Source organism: Notechis scutatus, chromosome 4 (assembly GCF_049901735.1).
Source record: "Notechis scutatus isolate UNSWTSFEM ecotype Mainland chromosome 4, rNotScu1.2, whole genome shotgun sequence".
Classification (NCBI taxonomy): Eukaryota; Metazoa; Chordata; class Lepidosauria; order Squamata; family Elapidae; genus Notechis; species Notechis scutatus.
In genome coordinates this window covers 127,430,238-127,451,185 of record NC_142012.1, presented here as the reverse complement: position 1 = coordinate 127,451,185, position 20,948 = coordinate 127,430,238, and the positions used below count along the sequence as shown (strand labels likewise).

Here is a 20,948-nt window from a genome sequence, read left to right as displayed (position 1 = left end):
CCAGATCAACCTCATTGTTTCATGATCAATTTAGTTGACCATGAAAATGTAAGAGACATAACATATCCTGTTTTAGTATAAATGTTTGACAGTTTTCATGAAATTTTAATAGGCTGGATTGTACTATTAGATGGACGCAGAGCTGGCTGCATCCATCTAATACCACCAAATCACTGTCCATCAATGGTTCTTCGGCATCCAATAGGAAACAGAGTATTGCATGGTTCTATTTTAGGCAGCATGCTGTTAAACATATTTTTTCATGATCTGAGTGAGGGGTACAAAATAGGATTATATAATTTGCAGATGACACAGTGGTAGGGGAATAGCAGACACCTAAAAGAACAGATGACACAGCATCCAGGTACCAGGATAAGATTGTCATGGCATTGCTTAATTTGCAAAGGGTAGAGATTTACAACTGGTTATCATCATCATATTTCACCCCAAGAAAACAAAAGTGTTTATCCAGTAGACTTGTGTAGATGTTAAAAAGGAAAGGAGAAAGCACCAAACTCTGTAGCACCCTATCTAGTAGTAGAGGCTGAGGGTGGGACCTGTCCTCCCAATCCTCTTTGACTAGAATCAACCCTGAGGAAAAGAGGTGAACCAGTGAATACCACCTCCAGTCCTCTGAGCTGATCCAGAAGGATACCATAGTCAATGGAATTAAAAGTCACCAAAAGGGCAATTAGTTTTGTCTAATATAATGGGGGGCAGCAAAAGCTTTTTAAGAAGAAAGCAAACCATGGTCTCTCTAAGAGGCAAAGAAATAACCCCCTCACTCGAAGAATTAATACGACCAGAACCCACTAACATTACTCAGGCCACTAACTAGCCAGGATGGATCTAAAAACAAGTGGCTGCAGTCACAATCTTAAGAACCCTGTCTATTTCCTCAGGTCCAACAGGTTCAAACCAGATAACCAGGCAAGATTCTTCTTTAAGCATCTCCTCTGGACCTGTAACAAAGCCAGTGTCCAACTGGGAATGAAACAGTGACATTATCTGACAGATGTTATGCAAATTCTTCTGCATGCCCTGTAAGAGGATCTTCATGCCCCTTATCCAGAGGGCCTATGTCACCCAAAACAGGACTTTGGATGCATTAAGGATGAAATACTGGCGCTTCATCATCCTTGCTGCCATAAGATAGGCCTTAATGACACCCAAAACAGGACTTTGGATGCATTAAGGATGAAATACTGGCGCTTCATCATCCTTGCTGCCATAAGATAGGCCTTAATAGCAGCTCCAACCTACATTTGGTTGAGTTTGTTGAGCATCAATGGCACTCAAGATGTCTCTTCTCCCATTTCTTCTCCCTTCTCTGTAAACCACAAAGGTGACAGGATCCTCAAAAGGAAAGAATTTACACAGGTACAATCCAATCTAAGGTCTCAGCTGCTCCATTATTCCAAGTGGCAACCAAAGCCTCAGATGGACCACATAGTAAACCAAAATGGATAACCCCCAACTCCCTCTGAAGCAGCTAAGGGTCACACGGTTGGTGGAGGTGGACCAATCTAATGATCCAACTTCTGTGCAATAGGAAGTGACACAAGAGGAACCCGTGGAAGTCAAGGAGAGAATAGACCATGACAAAAGAAACATCAAAAGCTCCCCCAGTTTCAGATCACATTGCCAATAGTTCGAAAGGAACATCAAATCTGAAGAGTGAATACTATCTTGAATCATGCTTGAATAACCTAAGATAAGACCATTAAGATAGGACCATAAAATCCCAAGCCACCTCAAATCCCACTCAGAAGCAAGATAGCTTGGGGAACTCCACTCACAATCCAAAAATTGTGTCAAAGAACTCAGGCAGGGAGATTGCAACATGAAGGTTGGTACAACAGCAACAATCTCCATTGATCCCTACAGCCCAACTTAAGAAAAATGATCTCACAACTGGGGTCCTGCAGAGCAGGGCTCTGGAATGCCTTAATAATTTCCTGAATAACAAACAACATACCCTGACTCCTGCCCTGGAATCTGGTTGAAATTCAGCTGGGCAGATTTCGGAAAGGGCAACCCCTACTTTCAGAACTCAGCCAGGTCTTGGTAACACATGTTAGGTCAGCCTTCGTCCACAATCAAATCACAGGTCCATTTCTTTTTCAATTATTACAGTATAATCTCTACATAGTAAAAGTTAAGAATGACATCTTTCAGCAAATTGGAATGTATATTACATAATTTTCTGGAGATTCAAAAAAGAAAAATTGTAAAATGATACACACAAAAATTTGGATACACTTTGTGTCAGTCTTCTTAACATATTTTTGGCAGAAATAAGTATTGCCTATAAAGTGTAGTCGTGACGGACTCTAGGGAGTGCTGCTCATTTCCGATTCTAAGCCAAAGTGTCTGAGACACTTTCATACATTCTAGTAGCTGAGAGCTGAGAGAGTCTGAGAGACACTTTTGTCATAATGTGGCCAGCCTTAAAATTCAGACACAATAACCTTCCCACCAAACCATTACCTATTTATCTACTTCATTTGTATGCTTTTGAACTACTAGTTTGCAAGAGCTGGGGCAAGTAACGGGAGCTCACCTTGTTGTACGGCACTCAGGTCTCAAATCCAAGTTGGCTGTTGGCTTTCCAGCTGACTAACTGACAAGCCCAGCATCTTAACTCTGACCCATCAATAATCTTTTAATTCTTGCTTTTGGAATCTTCTCCCATTTTCCTAATTCAGAAATATTTTAGATTTCTTTGCATATAACTAACTTTGTGGCTTAGTCAATACACACGTAGGGTAAATAAGTAAATAATAGTTTATTTTAAGGTAGTATATTATAATTGAAATCACAGACACCACTACTGAATGCAATGGATACCCAAGTGGCAAAAAGGAGGAGAAATAGTAGTAGTTGTTTATTGGCTTGTTCCTGATTTCTTTAAGAACCATACCAAAACCACTAACTAAGCCACAGAGGAGAATCCCCAAAATTCTCTTGTACAAATAAGTTACTGAGTAAATAATTATATTGCAACTAGGGTTTTTTTGTTTTTGCTTTTATATGTTCAAAAATTAGATTTATTTAATTTCAGTATTCTCCTGTATATTGGAGCTGGTGGATGAAACTTTTTCAAAGTTATTTTCTTTGCACTTAGATTTGCATTTGGATAAAAGGTTACTCTAAACAAACTTGCTTGGAACATACGCTGAGATATATATCTACATAATTGTGACAAAATTTCTCATTTCCAGAGACAATATTAATTAATTAATCAATTTCTGAGTAAGTTTGCTGAGCTATTTGTGAGGCTAATTTACTTCAGTGAAACGACTTTTGTTATATATTATATTAGGTAACATTATGACAGTTGTTAGATAGGAAGCAAGACAAACCAGAAATAAAGGAAAGTAAAAGAAGGGACCACAAAACTAAAATTACATTGATTTGTTTCTAATAGAAAAGATAAGGATCAAGTTTAAATGACAAAGCAGAAATGTCAAAGGCATTGTAAAGAGGTTAAGATTAATTTATGGGAAAATTTGTAAAAAAAAATACATATTTTCTATATTTGGTCTTATTTTGATCTTGCCAATTTTATACCTACTTTTTTTTAGAAAACTCTACTTCCAGAATTAAAGGGAGAACTTTTGATAAGTATCATTTCAAATAATGAATATCAAGTAACATATTTAGATTAATTCTGGTTCATTATTTAGAGTCAAATGCAACAATATATTTTAACAAAGATTATCTGCATTTCAAAGCTACGGCAGCACAGTGATCTTTTCTTACATTTAAAAAGTGTCCTAATTTTAATTCTAACAAATGTATCCAGATATGGAGATATCCTTCATATCAGGATAAATAATATGGTTCCAGAATAGAATGTGAAAGGATATGTTGGACATTATATTAGAAATTACTAGTTCATAACTTCTGCAACAATAATAGTATGTTACTTTAAGAAAAGTCTTTCCATTTTAGAAAGTAGGGATGAAATCACAGAAGTGTTTCTTTTCCTTAATGTTCTACAAATACTGTCATTTTATTTATTTTATTGCACATATAATTTTAGACTTTTGCATCAGTCATTTTTTAATTCTAAACAAGTTTTCTAATTCATGTAAGGAATACATAGAACCAAAGTAGTTTTATAATACTTTTATGCCTTTTACCTCGGCATCCTGAACAGTGGATGAAGAAGTTGATTAAATCCAGCAGTGCTATATCCCTGTCTTGCTTATACAATTCAATCCAGTCATCTACCACGGACTGTCAATAAAAGAGAAAGAACAGTCAAATATTCAAGAGAGAATTCAACGCTCCATCATACTACATATAAAGAACACTCAATTTTCACCAGTGATTTCAACTTTGTGTTAAATCTCATCCTGTGATTTATGAAATATATCATAGACAAACAGCCAAGAGTAAAACATGAGCCTATTACCACAATTTCTGAAAAATCCTGTCTAAGAAAATAAATGCCATAAAATAATACCTTCAACACTCTTCTGTAGCAATGTGTTTCAGAAAGATGACATAATTAACTGAGGCGAATGGTTCTTTTAAAATCGGTGCACAGATAGTTGTCAACTTACAATCATTTGTTCAGTGATCATTTGAAATTATAGTGCTGAACTAAAGGACTTATGACCTATGCCTCAGGTTATGGCTGTTGCAGCCCCCCTGCAGACATATGATCAAAATGTGGATGCTTGGAAACCTGCCCACACTTATGACTTATATACTTCCCCATTTGGCTGTCTCCCTTCTCTATTTGGGCTTTATCATCCTGCCTTTCTGGGTGGCAAACAAACCCAAAACTTTATTCCTGTGTTGCAAGAGAAGCTGGGTCCTAAAAGGAGTCATACAAACGGCAAAAGAGGGAAACTGGCTTACTGGGATTGGTAGCAGACCTACCTTTTAGCCCCTTGCAACCAGAAGATGGCCAGACAACTAGAACTGACCAGGGAGGAAACTTAGTGTTCTATCCACTGATGGTTTTTGCAAAAGAATGAAGCCAGCTGGCAGCCGAGAGATTGCAGGCCTCTCCTAGTCCTTACTTGACTTTGGAAATGAAGGAAGCCAAAAGGGAAAAAAAAAAACTTTGCAAAGGCAGTGAGGGCCTAGCATGTGTAGACATGGCAGATGCTGAGTCCTAACGGGAATCAAATAGGCAACAAAAAGTTGAGCTCTCACAGCCATTGCCAAGTATTTTGTTCAGCTCTCCACAAAAACAACCTTCTGAAGGATTTTGCTTCCTTCATCCTCCTCCTTTTTAAATTAAACTCTCAGGATTTTTTTTTCTACGCTTCAGCCTGCCAGTCACTCATCAAGGTAAGTCACTTATAGAATTTGTCACCCTCTTTCCAGCGTTTATAGTAAATTTAACAAATTAAGTTAAATTTACTTTAGAATCAAGACTTCAACACTGGAATGGAGTACTTGGAACTAGCTGGACTCTTCCTCTGCTGGGCTGTTTTTTGCTTTGCAAAACTTTTTGCTGCTTGCCTGCCTTCCGTTCAGACCCAGCTGGGTGGTAGGCCTCCTAGGGTTCTCCACCCAAGTACTTCTGTATTCTGATTAATGACAATCACAGCTCAGAAAGACAGGATGAAGTTGTAAAGTCAAGTCAGATCACGTGGTAACTCGCTTTCCACAAATAATTTGGGGTTCAACTGTAGTTATAAGTCAAGGACTATCTTACCTAAGTTGTACTAGATTTTATGTGCTTTGAAATACAGGCAGTCCTCTACTTACAACCATTCATTCAGCAACAATTCATATTTATGATAGTACCTAAAATGGACTTCTGACCCATACCTGAAGCCACTGCAGCCCCCCACACTCACGTACTTAAAATTCAGGTCCTTGAAAGCCCACCCACACTAATGACTATAAGGGGCACTGCAACTCTCCCCACCCTCCTATCTCTCCTTCAAACCTCCAATTTATGTATGCCCCATTATTTCTCAAATAGCGCACCTGTTCTCACAAGACCTTAGGAAAACCAGACGTTTCTGGTAGGAACTTGAAAATGGGACATATAATTTGGGCAAAGAATGGGGCACACAGCTTAGAAGATGGTGCATGGTGGCCTGGTGTAGCTGCCTTGCATATAGTCTGATGCACTTCTTGAGTGGCAGAAGAAAAACAATTAAGATCAGCTGGGTGCAGCTGAGGTTTCTATGGGTAGCTGTGGTTTGTGCTAATCTGCATACAGCTGCATCAGGCTTCCCATAGCTTCTTTCATTTTCCTCCAACACCTCATGCTCCTTACCTGGGGCTCCCTCTGCTTAACAGCACACAAACCTCGGTTAACAATGGTAGCTGAGAGTAGAAAGATGGGGTTAAGCAACACAGTGACATTTTGCTTTACGACTGCAAAATTTAGAGACGAGTACCAATTGTGGTCATAAGTCAACAACTACCTAAACTAGATTCTCTCTTGAATTAATCAAAGGCATTAGATAAATATAGTGGGCAACATCTTGTGGCTAGATATTAATCCTTCCAGGTATACCAGTGCTGGAGAGGCAAGGTGAATGAAGAATATGTAGAGGTGTGTGAGACTATGAGGGAGGCATGGTGGGGTTTGAAAAGGAGAGGTGAAGGTGTGTGAGGAAGGTATGCCAAGATACAGGGAAAGTATATGGGAGTGCATAAGGGTGTGAGGAAAGTGTGGTAAGGCTCAGGGAGAGTGTGCAGGGGTGTGTGTGAGGGGGGGCATGGCAAGGTTTATGGAGAGTGTATCGGTAGCAGGGGAGGCAAGGTGATTGTCAGAGAAGATGCACAAGGGTCAGTGAGATGATGCGGCAAAACTAAGAGTGGATATATAGAGCTATATGAATAGGGGAGGGGACAAGGAAAAACTTAGGGAGTGTAGGTGTGTTGCACAAGTGGCTAGCGTGACATGAATGTAGAAAGGCTGGGCAGGGTGCACAAGTGGGGGAAACTTACACCAGAGATTTGTAAACTTCCTTGCCACCTTCTCCATTGACTTTCTGGGGAAGCCAGCAGGGAAGTTCACAAATGGCGTTCATGTGATGGGCACTGGAACCAACTTTAAGTATAAATCAGTTGCCAAGAAACCAGCCTACAATCACATGACTGCAGGGATATTGGGGCAGCCAACATTCAGAGAACCACCATTTGTTCAGTACTATTTTAATTTCAAAAGTTCATGTTTTCATGTGTTTTATAGTTTTAATATCTCATTTTAACTTTTGATTGGGAGCTGCTCAGAGTTGATTAGAAGACGTATGGCTATATACAAGTTGCTGAATGAGCAATCCTACATCAAGAACTACCCTATAAAGCAGCATTATAGTATTGCATTTCCCATGGTATCCTGACCTAGTGTGACTCAAAGAAGTAAAACTATTGCTATTTGGTAAAACTATTGCTATTGCTAATAGCTATTGCTATTTGGTGAGGCATCATGCCTTGCCTTTAAATGTGAAGATGATGTCTGCTCTTTGGAGCACTCACTTTACGAAGTATTATTACAGCACCAACAGCAAATGGATTTACATTTCTGCAAGTTTAAACTTGTTTAACCATATAATTCCTTAATACATATTGGATTTTCAAGTATTTCTACTCTCAATGTTCATTATTTCCTGATCAACCCACTAAACCTCCTTGCCTCACAGAAAATATGCCAATTTTACTGACGTTTTTAGGGAAAAGAAGCAACTGCAACTTTGGTAGTATAACTGTAGAATCAACTTGAAGCCAGGAGTCAGATTCCAGTAAATTGCAATATCCATGTCTACTTGAAATTTTGGTAATTTACAGGAATATATGATGATAATTTGAGGAAAGGATTTATTTGCCCCATCCTTTGCACCCATATTGTTCATCACTAAGGTATAATTCTGTAAGGAATGTGTATGGCTATAGGTTCCTTTAATGTAACCATTAAATACCTCTCCCCATTGCCTTTCTTTTCAGATCTGCTGGCTGGCTTAAGGAGGCACTCATTTTCAATTAAATGAGTGCTTACAGTTAAATCAGAATGAAAGATATTTAATTTCATTTGGTCTGAGATATGGCAATTTTTAATACAAAGTAATATTTTTTGCTTAATTGTGGGAAGATCCTTTTCAGATTCAAGTATGAAATATTTTCTGATATGTGTAAATATTTGTGTACATACTGATCTTTTTCAGAAGGTCCATGTCAGCACAACTCTTGTCAAATATGTGTTGCAGTGATTCTGTAAACATAGAATTTTTGCTAAATTGGAAAAATGAGATTATTTTGTCTCTTTTACTGGATTTCTAGGGAAGGAATACAAATGGATTTCATAGAAAGCACCTATAAATTAAGGATGTCTAGTACTTCTGAGCTTCACAAATTCTTATAAAAAGCTCATCCTTAACTTTCATCCCTACTGAAGTGCCCTTGTACAGGGCACAAGGATTTTTATCTAGAAGAAAGAATACATGTTCAAATGATCAAAGAGAAAACAGTTTCAGAAAGTGAAAGTCCTTTTCTATTCACAGTGGTTGCTTAAACATCAAGATCACTCCCATCCTTTTGTGATGTAAACAGATGCCTCAGATTTTGCATTAGGAACTGTTCTCCTTGCAGCAAAAGAGATCTCCTGCTGTGTGTATTGTATTCCTAATTGCTTCTCCCAGCTGAACAGAACTAAGATAATAAAGAGTTGTTTGCAATAAAAGTAGTGTTCTAGCTGCGGCAGCACAGATTATAAGAATTTGGAAATTTTGCAAAAGGCATACTCTTTGCAAAATACCTCATCAGTTCAGGTGGGCATAACTGGTCTTTCATTTCAGTTTTTATATCATTTATATGCACGCCTCACCAAATAAATTACCTGGTCCACTATAATATAAGCTGAATATCGATTTCCATACTTATCCCTCCCTCTATAATTCAGCAGCCAAACAACTGCCCCCTCCCCAGAATTACATTCTCCAAAAGACTTAAGGACGGGGAGACAGGTTGTAGATCTGTTATACTGAATTAGAGTGCAAAACCAGGAAGCCTGTGTCAAGGCTCAGATGGATGACCTTCTGTAAGATCACTGAGCCTTCACCTTTCTGTATAAATGATGGGTGATTCTTCCATAAGGAACATTTATTTATTCCCCTTTCTTTAAGGGGAGATGTATTGTATCTATATTGTGAAAGATATTTTATGTTGTCATATATGTTGCCAGATAAAGATTGTTCAGGGAAAACTGGTTGGTTTGCTTCTCCAATTGTACAATGGAATTCCATTTCACTAGATTTTATCACCCTTGTTTCCTGTGTTCAGGGATTTACATCCATTTTGTGGTAGTGGATTTATTATACCAAATGGCTCGTTTCATTCCATATGGGCCTTCCTTTGCCTCAGGTAATTGCAACTTTATTTTAGACCATGCTTTCAGTTAAAAGGACTTTTACAGAAAGTGAATTAATTATGATATGTAGGGGAATTAATTATGAAATAGATAAAACCTACAAATAAATCGTAGCTGGCTATTGAATGGCCCACATTTTCTTGGGGTCAGAAAATAACCTACTTTTGAAAACATAAAAAGGTCAATTGGATGGCACTGTAGATATAGTGATAAAGAATCCTCTTTGCCACTATTAACACCCCAGAGTGGGATTACAAATAGGCTCACTTGACTGACTATATTCAGTCAGACCTGTTTGCTATCAAATTTGTTTCATTCATCATCTCGCTCATTTCATCGCCCAAGCTTTTGGTAAAAACAGGAGTGCTGGTTTCATTCTGCTAAAACAAAAAATAACACTAAGAAGCATTTCTGTCAACTATCCAGCCAATTTTTCCATGCAGGAACAAACATATTCAATGAAATCATCAATCACGATGACAAGAAAAATTCAAAAGAATGAAAGCCATTTCGACCCTTTAGTCTTCCAGTAGATCACTTTGTCTAAGATAACACACATATGTGTGACACATACAGATGCTAAGTTTTATCATGCCGTTCAAATTTTTATAGCTGACATTTATTGCTTGTTCATTTATTGGATTTATGTGGCATCCCACCAAGAAATCTTTTGCATATAACTTAGCATTAAAGTGGTAGGATATAAAAGGCAATTAACACAAGTTCCCATAGGCAACAATGGTTTTACCTGCATAGCACTTTTGCCCATCTTCACAACATCAAACAAAGTAACAGGATCCCCTTCTCCATTCTGCTGAGGATGGCCATTGGCTCTTCCTCGACCTGTTCCTCTAATTCCAGTTTCAGAGCGAAACTTCTCTCCCGGAGTCTTTCGAGGCTTCTTATTGGCAGACTGGGAGATAGAAGATCAGGAGAAACAGTCTTGATACCCTTACATCATATTTAATATATTATTATGCTTTTACAAATGCTAGTTTCAAAGAACAGTAAAAAGTTATATTTCAAGTCTCAACATATAAATCAACAGATTTCAATACAATTTTACAGTAACACTAGTGTTATCTAAAGTGCAGAAGACTTCAATAAATTTTCAATGTATTTTAAACTTTATTTCCTAAAATATAAAAATACTTTTTTTAAAAGAAAAAAGAAAAGAAATCCAAAGCACTCCAAAATTAAAAGAAGCACCAAACCAGTAATACAGAGGTATAACATTTTTGTATAAAAAGGGGGGAAATTATAGTTTACAAGATTTACTTAATGTTTAGTTAAAAGGCTCTAATGTTAGCTCACACACATACATACAGATACTGCAACTCCAACATTCTTTGAGGAAGAAAACCTGATATTCATGCCTAGTCCAAGTGAGCAGGCAGGTAAAATTAGTTCTAAGCTCTGTAAATCAACTGCCAAACTCATATCCAGAAAAACAAACCACACTAACAAAATGGATAGCAAGTAAAAGGGTAAATCTGCATGTGGGATTCTGAAAAAAATGAAATAATTTTATGCATCAGCTTCCCCTTATTCTCAAAACCAAAAATGTTGATTTAGCATAGGATCAGTCCAATCTAGCAGGTTAAATAGAGATGTGTAATATTCTGATGCGAAGTGGGAAATTTCCAGGAAAAGTGATGGGATTGAGACAATTCACCTTGCTTACAAATAACCCAAACATACATACCTAAATATACACGGATGCGATACTGTTACTGTGAATAGTTACGTGATGGTTTATGTAATAAACCTACCTTTCATTGTAATGTGTTACTTTACTTGGGAAATGACTGTAATAGAGATAGAGAGGAAACAAAGCATAAAGTGGCAATAGAAAGAGCACAGTAACAAAGTTAGCTGGAATTGCTGCTGAATTTCAGACTTTGGGCAGTTGTAGCTGAAATTTATGAAGAGAAGGCAGGAATTTGTTGACTGTGACAAAGCAGAGAGTATGATATGCTGCTTGTTATACCATAAGTCATTATTAAGAAACTGTGGAGGAACAGATGATCCAAAGATGATTGTATCAAATTGAGAGCTAATTTGATCTAGTGGTTAAGGCACTAGGCCTTAAGTGTACATTGCGAGTTTAAGCCCTGCTTTAGCCATGAAAGCCAACCAGGTGACTTTGGGCCAGTTGTTCTCTTCCAACCCACCTCATATGCTTGTTCCTGTGGGGAACAAAGGCAGCAGCTTCCAGATACTTTTCAAAGGTAGCCCCATGTAGAGTACATTGCAATAGCCCAAATGAGATAACACAAGACATAAACGACTGCAAAACCAAACCAGGAAAGGGTACAACTTGCGCACAAAGTTCAGCAAAGGCCTTCCTAGACATGGCTGCCACCTGCTCCTACAATAGGAGTCATGAGTCCAGAAGCCCCAAATCACACATCCAGTTCACTTGTGGTCATGAAATCCCATCCAAGACCACAAAAATGGCAATCACCAAGGTACAGAAATTTGAGGACTTTTCTACAGTAGTTGCCATGCACACTACCTCAAAGGCTACATTAAGCCCTGTCCTCTTTATATTTCACAAGACAGTATAAACAACATCATTTCACAATTTCTTCTGTCCTGTCTGTATTTGTTCCTGTTGGATATGTACCAAAGTTATCATTTTCATTTTTTAATTTTGTATTTTGTTCATGCTTTGATCTCCAACCAATCTTAAGTAAGGAGATTTACAAATACTGTAAATGAATTAATTTTCTAGTGAAATCAATAATATTAACATGCATATAAGATTGGTCCTGAGCTAACTACTTAATTACTGTAATTACTGTACATGTCTCACTTTCCCTGCACCTGTAGTAGCAGCAAAAATACAGCAACTATAAAATAACAGTTGTAATAAACATTTGCACATTAAAAATTCAGAAATAAATCATAAGACAGCAGTGAAATAACTTATTTAAGTCAAATACTGGTTATAGGTTTTACTAAAACTTATTTACCTGCATATAACAGGTATTATAGCTATTGAGTAGCTTCCTGTTATGCATGCTCTGGATAACCAGGCATGGATTTCATTCTGAATCAGTGAAGTTTTCAAACATTCTTCAAAAGCAACTTCATGTATGAAATGCAACTAAAGTATGTTCCCTGTTACTGTACTGATATCACTGCTATGATCTCCCTGATTCAGGGTTGAATCAAGAAATACTCTTCTGACCTGCATTAAGTTAAAGACTGTGAGCATCATAGGCACAGTTAATATACAAATATTGTAAAAGGGCTACTGTAATTATGCCTTCAAAATAACAAATGAATAGCCAGCAAGTTCCATCAGAAACTTACAGCCAACCCAGTGCTAGACTAGAGAGGAAAGATCAGGGTTCTGATCCTATCAAGAAAATCCTGTTAAGCAGTCATAATTCGAGGCACATAATACTAACCAATCATATACATTCACAGAAATAAGAAACCAAACCAGGAAAGGGTTTACTGATTACTATATATAAAGTATTATTGTTTCATGCAACCATTCCCATTCTGCTTGGAATGCTCTGCTTTATGGTACTGTATGCCTCAATGTAAAAAAGCAAAATACTGCCTTAATGTCTTCAATGAAAATAAGCTGATTGCACAAAAGACCACGGCACCAACACTGACAGGCAAGCCACCAGAATATAAACTGACAGCAAACTGCATTCCTTAGTAGCACTGATGATGTTACCTAGTTTGGGTAATGAAACATCTGTAATAAAACAAACAAGCTCAGAGAGCAGCCAGGACCCCTCATGTCAACCCTGAGCTACAAATTCTCCTTTATTAGTATTAGTAGAAGCATATTACACAGGACTATATGGACTTTGCCCTGGTTGGTACAGTTATCTTGCAGGATCACATTTTTCCATCAGAATTAACCCTAATTAAATTAACCCAGGAAAAATGCTGCTCTTTAATGATTTATTTAACTGCATCCCACTAAAGAATAGCTACCAATCATGAAGCACAGCCTACCAATGACATGCTAAATCTTCTGTACATGTTATTTATCAAAGACTGCAAAACCATGGATTTTATCAATCATCTGACATAATACACTACTGATAAGCATCTTTTATTTAGTTGGGTCATAAATTATGTATTGGACCAAGCTGTCAAACACCCAGCCTGCGGGTCAGATGTGTCACGTGCTGGCCACGCCCAGTTTAGCAAAGAGGAAAGAAGTCCTGATATGTCACATGATGCTGCCATGACGACATGAGTTTGACACTCCTGTATTGGACTATGGAAACAAGGAAAAAACTAAAGCATTATTTGCAAGAGACAGAAGACAGATAGTCATCACTTATCAGCTGCCTCATTCAGCAACTATTTAAAGTTATGATGGTTCTGAAAAAGTAGGCTTATGGCTGGACTAGCAACCACCACAGTGTCCCCACAGTAATGCGATCGCCATTTGCAATCTTCATAGCTGGTTTCCAACAAGCAAAGTCAATGGGGAAGCTGGCAGGAAATTGCAAATCACCTGATGTTGCATTTAATGACCTCTGAATTCCTTAATGATCACAGCAAAATTGATGTTATAAGTCAGGTGTGGTCAGATAACATTTCATTCATTCACTTAGTGATGGGGTTGCTGGTTCCAATAGTGATTGGCAAGTGAAAACTATCTGTACAAACAATAACTTTTTCTGTACAAAGGTAAATGTTAGAATCATTAAGAATAATTGTAAGTGCATGGATTTAGATGGAATACATTTTCCACCAAGCTGTTAAAATTATAGAGTTCTTGGTGTTCTCTGAGTTTGGTTCTTTGCTTTCATTACCCAACTGGGTAACATTATCAGTGCAAGTTAATCGAGCTTGCTGCCTGTTTATTTATAGTAGTTTGCCCTGCCAGTTTAGTGGCAGTGTGGTTTCCTCCTAATGGTTCCTTGTTTGGAATATTTTCTGCCTGATTGCGTCAATTTGATCCCTGGTTATTAGTGTTGGCTGCTGGAATAAATTTATTGTAGTCTTTTAATTTCCTTCCTAAGTCTCTTTTGAATGGTGTGCAAATGTAGTTTACCTCTATTCTTTCACTGTTTAAATTTTTACTGCAATACAGGAAAACATTTCACCTTGTAATATATCTAGCAATACTGTTGAGTTTCTGTACATATAAAGTACAAATATTTATCTAGTAAGGTGGTTGTATGTATTTGATTTTACAGCGGTGAGTACTGTGTGCTATCATAGGAAAGAGCATTAAAAAAGGATTTTTTTCTAAAGAAGAAATTTCCGCTCCATATCAGATTTAATGATTAAGGAGCAAGATGGGGAAGCAGTGACTTTGAAATTGCTCATTGACAATTGGATGTCTGACCTTTGGACTTGTACACACTTGATCAGACAACTTTCAACTAAAGTGACATGTAACATATTTCTATTCAGGTTACAATACAGCAACGATTTGATTTAAAAGTCTGTCATGCAGCAGACTGTGAATGCAATAAAAAGCTGTCCATAATTCCTCTTGGAATAAGAGAAGTCCACTGTATCCAAAATAGTTCAGATGGGGCAATAATATTCTCCTTAATTTATCACATTCATACTCTGTAGAATCACATAATTCTCACACTTACAAAAATTGCAGCTGATCCAAGCATTTAAACAAAATATCCATGCTATGAACTACAACCATAAAACAAACAAATGAATAATTAAAAACAACAACCAACTGTGTTGTCCTATCTCAATAGGTCATCTGGGATGATTCACTTTTGAGTGTTTATGAAAGGCTAGGACACATAAATTAAATTAGGCTAGGGGCATAATTTAATTTATAAAAGGAAACTCTTCCATAAAACAGGTGTTGTTATTGATAAGCATCTCTGTGACTCAGCACCTACAGCCAGCCATTTCGTTAACCCAAAATCAGACCAGGGCTCAGAAAGGTATTCAAAGGTCATCCCCAGACAAGCACAATCCAAAGTGCACTGAAGGTGTCTCCTCAAATGGTCACAAAATGTTTGCAAACAAACTGCCAAGCTCAAAACTCAAATCAACAACATAACTACTGACCCAAACTACTAATATTCAAAGACACTTCAATAAGCATCTCTTTTATAGAAAGAACCTATGAACCCCAACCCAATACCTTGCAGGTGACAGATTGTCAACTATTTCTCCTGGAAGGTGCAGTCAAATTGGTCCTGCAAGTATCTCAGTGTCAAGTTATGCAGGGCTTTATAATAAAATAACCAGTACTTTATTGCAGCTGGAAGCCAACAGGTAGCCAATGGCAGACTTGGACTACAGGTGTAATGTCTTCATAGTAATGAGTGCCAGCTACTACTTGGGTTGCTGTATTCTGGACCAACTGAAATTTCTCAGTGGTCTTCAAACACAGTGGTTTTCAGCAGAACACTTTGCACCAGATGTGGAGGAAGGATTATTTTCTCTTTTGTTTAGGTGTCTGTGATATGCAAGCAGAGTCAAGGCAATTTCCAAGTTTTTAACATGCCAAGCCCAAAAGGTTGCCATCACTGTTCTAGGATATGGCTATATGCAGCAAAGCTACCAAAACACACAATGTGGCACAAGTAGGGAAGAATCATTTTTACAGTTTAGCTATTTGAAACAACTGATTGCTGTCTACTAATGTAAGAGTATTAACTTCTCAAACCAACTCCCCTTGTACCAAAAATCCAGAATGTGCTCCATCTCAAATTCTATCTCTAGTGAACGTGTGAATGTGAACCTGGAACCAGTTCATTTCCAGTATTCTGGAAAAATGAAAGTGGAGACCAAATACGGGTAGTTGAAGGAATTCTTGGTGGTTAGACCATGGTGAATTGTACTGATTCACTGTACTCCTGAAGCATAAGAGCTAACCATCAATTGCTTCAAGGCAGAAAATCTTAGCAGGTAGAATAGAATAGAATAGAATAGAATAGAATAGAATAGAATAGAATAGAATAGAATAGAATAGAATAGAATAGAATAGAATAGAATAACAGAGTTGGAAGGGACCTTGGAGGTCTTCTAGTCCAACCCCGTTTAAGCAGGAAACCCTACACCATTTCAGACAAATGGTTATCCAAACTCTTCTTTAAAAACTTCCAGGTAAGGCATATCTGTAAACAATGCAGGATTCAATTCTGTTTTCAGTAACGTTAGTGACTATACTTGGATTTTGATGCTTGCATAGGGAATGTCACTGGAATATTTAAATGCTAATGAGTAGTTCTATTGGTTTGGGCTCTGCTTACTTCCCAGTTGCCCTGGGAGATGGGGCTGCATTATTTACTGCCATATCTGATTGGGAAAATGCCTCTTTACAATGATGATAGATTGCTGGTGCTGGGAGAATGGTGCTCACTCATCAGTAAGTACCTCAGCCAGATTCTGCACAATACAAACAAACTCTATAAATCCAGCCTCATAAATACAGCTTATGAAGTTATCAATGTACGGGAAAAGGTGAAGGCAGAAAAAAGTGAAACCAAATATTTAACTTTCTGTCTACACTTGTTTACAGCTCTTCAAGCCCTCCATTTATGCCAAAGAAGATAAATATGATCATTATGTCTGGGATGTTTTGACAAAGTAACTGTTCTTTTATTTAATCAGGCAAGGCCTCTTTAAACAAGTCAATCAAGCTGTCTGATTCCAGTTTACATCTTATGCCAACAGTTGAATTCTGTAATAGAGATAGTCCTTGAGTTACAACAGTTCACTTAGCGACTGTTCAAAATTACAACAACTCCCATAAAGTATTTATGACTTTGTCCCGAAATTATGAATGTTACAGCACTACAGCAGTCATTTGCTCTTACCTACCTATCCCTCCCCACCCTCCATCTTGCCCTTCCAGGTCTCCACAGGTACTGGGCCTTCTTTGCTAACCCACAGGGTTCCATGTGCTCATCCTCACCCTTGTCACTGATTGCTCACTTACCTTTCAAAGATCTCCAGAATTCCAGAGCATGCAAAAGTGAAGCTTTTTTTCTTAGACCTCGCATTCTTACACATGCTTGTTTTTGCATAGAGGACAAAACTGTTGGTAGGAACATAAGATTCATCATGTCCCAGCAGGTTTCATCTGGTCCCGGTCTGAGCAGTGCCTCTGGGTTACTCTGCATGCTGCTGAGTGGCTGGTTCTAATGAGCTGCTTCAGGGATTACAGCGGAAAGGCAGCAGCAACAGCCAGTCAAGGAGGAGGTAGGCCTGCAAGGCTTTTGGGCAGCCAGCCAGGATGGCACAGGAGAGCTGAGCCAGAGTAGTGGTGCCACTGCTGGGGACACCCGAGCTCCTCACAGCAAACCAGGCCAGTGCAGCCACCAGGAGCTACACTTGGGAGCCCCACACTATCTACACTCATTCTCCTCCTGCAGTGTCCTGGGTGCCGGAGACCAGGATGCACTTCCTAATGGCAGCAGGCAGGCACCCCCATGGTTGCCCATATCCTCGGAGAATCCACTCCCAGGGACTTCGCAGACGCCTCCAACCCACCCAATCACCCCCATGGTGCACCCAGCAAGGAAGGGGTGTAGAGCAGCTAGTGCACCAAATTCTCTATCTCTCTATCTTGCGATGGCCAATTGGCAAGGTACAGGTGCCAAACCTCCATCCTTCTCCAGCCAAAACCAATCTGAGATGGAAACTAATGCTGAGAGCTCTGCTGCTTGATATTCAACAAGATGAGGACTGATTAATGGGGACTGGGAAAACTGGTCCATCCAGATAGCTTCCTGATGATGATATTGTACAAAGTATTGGTCAAAGGGCAGCAGAATTCATAGGAGGTTGGTTGACATTATTTTGATTCTTATGCAGCATGCAAAAAAACATAGCACAAACTACCCAGACACTCAACACAGTAAGCTATACTTGTGGCATATTAGAATGAAGTCATTTAATGCAATTGACTGTCCTTTTTAGTAGAAACATGCAATCTCTTCTCATATCAATTAGTATCAACTTTAAATCCAGCACTTTCCCCATCTTTCCCACTGTTTAACAGATATCTTGTGCTACATTTCTCAGGCTTGGTGCTAGATAGTTCATTTACCAAATGTACACCCTGAGAAACTCAAGTTTCCAATGTAGCTCCTACAAAAGGGATGAAATCTACATGGACATCTACATGCAGAAAGCAGAAAAAATGGGCATCACATTTATTTTGTAGGTGTTGAAGTTAAGAGTATATTTCTTTCAAAACAGTATGTCTTTGAGGCCTAAATGCTCTTTTAAATAGTCCTACCCATTTTTTCTTTGTTCCTATTTCTTCTATTGAAACTTAATATTTTTCTTAAAGCATAATGTGTTCGCTATCGTGTGTTTCATAAACTCTTAGACTATTAGAAACAGATATTTTTGTTGATATCTTAGACTTTTTTGGGGGTGGGAGACAAAGGAATTTTTATTATTTTTTCCTTTCTTCTATGGAGGCAAAAAAGTGGCAGCAAAAGCTATCAGTCGATACTACTGTATCATCCTGGGCTGTCTTAGTAGATATGAGAAATCATGCAGTTTATAGACCTTTACAAATGTGTAAAACAAAATTGACAGCTTACATCAAAGCTCAAATTTAAAATAATTGGAAACGTTTTCTACCTGTTCCTATGCATAATCACTTCCACATCAGCACCTCTAACTACAATCAGTTCCAATCTTATTCCCAAAGAGTAATTCCTCATTTAATTTTAGCTAAGAGGTGCCTAAAATCACTTAATGTTTGCAATCTTAGCTACAAAATAATCCCAAATAAACATGATGGTTTTGTACATTTTTTAAAAGTTGGCAGCGTATAAACAGAATTTGTTCTCTAAACAAGAACTTGAAGAAATTAATATTAAACTAGCATGTCTGTTACATTTTACTGATGAAATAGTAGCTTTATACTCCTATCTTAGGTAGTAATGTACAAATTAAACTGCTGCCAAATGAAATGAGTCAACAAGTAATAAACTGGTACCAAAAACAAGTAATTTATGCTGAATCCTTTGCAACCATGACTAAGAAAAATAGTAAAAATAGTAAACGCAAAACACCAATTTGTTTACCTTACCATCTTCTCAAACTCATACTAGGAGTCAATCAATATAAATCGTAAGGATACAAGCAACAAAGAAACAGTCATACAATCATAAGTGGGAGGAGATGGGTGATGGGAACGATGAGAAGATTAATAGTAATAGTTATGCAGACTTAGTAAATAGTTTAACAGTGTTGAGGGAATTATTTGTTTAGCAGAGTAATGGCATCCAGGAAAAAACTGTTCTTGTGTCTCCTTGTTCTGGTGTGCAGTGCTCTATTGCGTCATTTTTATGTCCAGGATGTGAGGGGTCTGTAAATATTTTCACAGTCCTCTTTTTGACTCGTGCAGTATACAGGTCCTCAATGGAAGGGAGGTTGGTAGTAATTATTTTTTCTGCAGTCCTAATTATCCTATGACATCTGTGTCTGTCCTGTTGGGTTGCAGAACCAAGCCAGACAGTTTTAGAGGTGCAGATGATAGACTCAATAATTTCTCTGTAGAACTGTATCAGCGAGCTTGGGCAGTTTGAGCTTTCTGAGTTGGCACAGAAAGAACATTTTTTGTTGTGCTTTTTTGATGACGTTTTTGATGTTAGGTGTCCATTTTAGGTCTTGAGTTATGATAGAACCTAGAAATTTGAAGATCTCTATTGTTGATACTGTGCTGTCTAGTATTGTAAGAGATGGTAGTATGGGAGGATTTCTCTTAAAGTCTATCACCATTTCTACGATTTTGAGTGTGTGCAGTTCCAGATTGTTCCAGTCACAACACAAGGCTAGTTGTTCAACCTCCCATCTGTATGTGGATTCATCGTTGTCTCGAATGAGACAAATCACTGTTGTATCATCTGCAAACTTCAGTAGTTTAACAGATGGGTCATTTGAGATGCAGTCATTGGTATAGAGAGAGAAGTGGAAAGAGCATACAGCCTTGGGGGAGGCTGTGCTAATTGTACAGGTATCTGATGTGATTCTGCTTAGCTTCACCTTCTGCTTCCTGTCTATTAGGAAGCTTATGATCCACTTACAAGTGTGTTCAGATACCACTAGCTGGTTTAGTTTAGTTAGAAGAATGTCTGGAATGATGGTATTGACTGCTGAACTAAAGTCTACAAAGAGGACCCTTGTGTAGGTCTTTGAAGATTCAAGATGTTGCAGGATGTAGTGCAGAGCCATATTAATAGCATCATATCTATTTGCTCGGTATGCAAATTGCAGAGGGCCTAACAGCAGATCCATGATGGTTTTCAGGTGGGACAGCATTAGCCTTTCAAAGGTTTTCATAACTACAGATGTTAGAGCAACTGGTCTGTAGTCATTCAGTTCCTTGATTGAGGGCTTCTTCGGCATTGGGGTGATAGTAGAGCATTTGAAGCAAGAAGGAACATAGCACATCTCTAGTGATTTATTGAAGATTCAGGTGAAGATGGGGGCCAATTGGTCAGCACAGTAATAACAATAATAATATTATTAAACATTTTATATTTAATAAAATATAAGCAACATACAAAAAGTTGAGATTACAAATTCTGGGTTATAGGATTCTTAGACCTTGAATGGAGAGAACAGGACTGGTTTGCAGCAAAACCTTCACATTTCA

The 20,948-nt window shown here is 38.0% G+C and overlaps 1 protein-coding gene across 4 annotated transcripts in view; it reads right to left on the bottom strand.

Annotated features, from left to right (window-relative positions):
- Positions 1-20,948, bottom strand: part of STAG1 (STAG1 cohesin complex component) — a 201,555-nt gene that overhangs the window by 74,031 nt on the left and 106,576 nt on the right. For 3 of the 4 annotated variants that reach the window (XM_087964870.1, XM_026687465.2, XM_087964871.1), the window contains exons 4-5: positions 10,101-10,265; positions 4,149-4,245 (exon numbers count right to left, since the gene is read on the bottom strand). In XM_087964870.1, the coding sequence (XP_087820996.1) occupies positions 4,149-4,245; positions 10,101-10,265 (262 nt within the window). Of the gene's footprint in view, positions 1-2,563; positions 2,700-4,148; positions 4,246-10,100; positions 10,266-20,948 lie in introns of those variants that run through there. The other variant, XM_087964872.1, reaches the window with a different exon arrangement.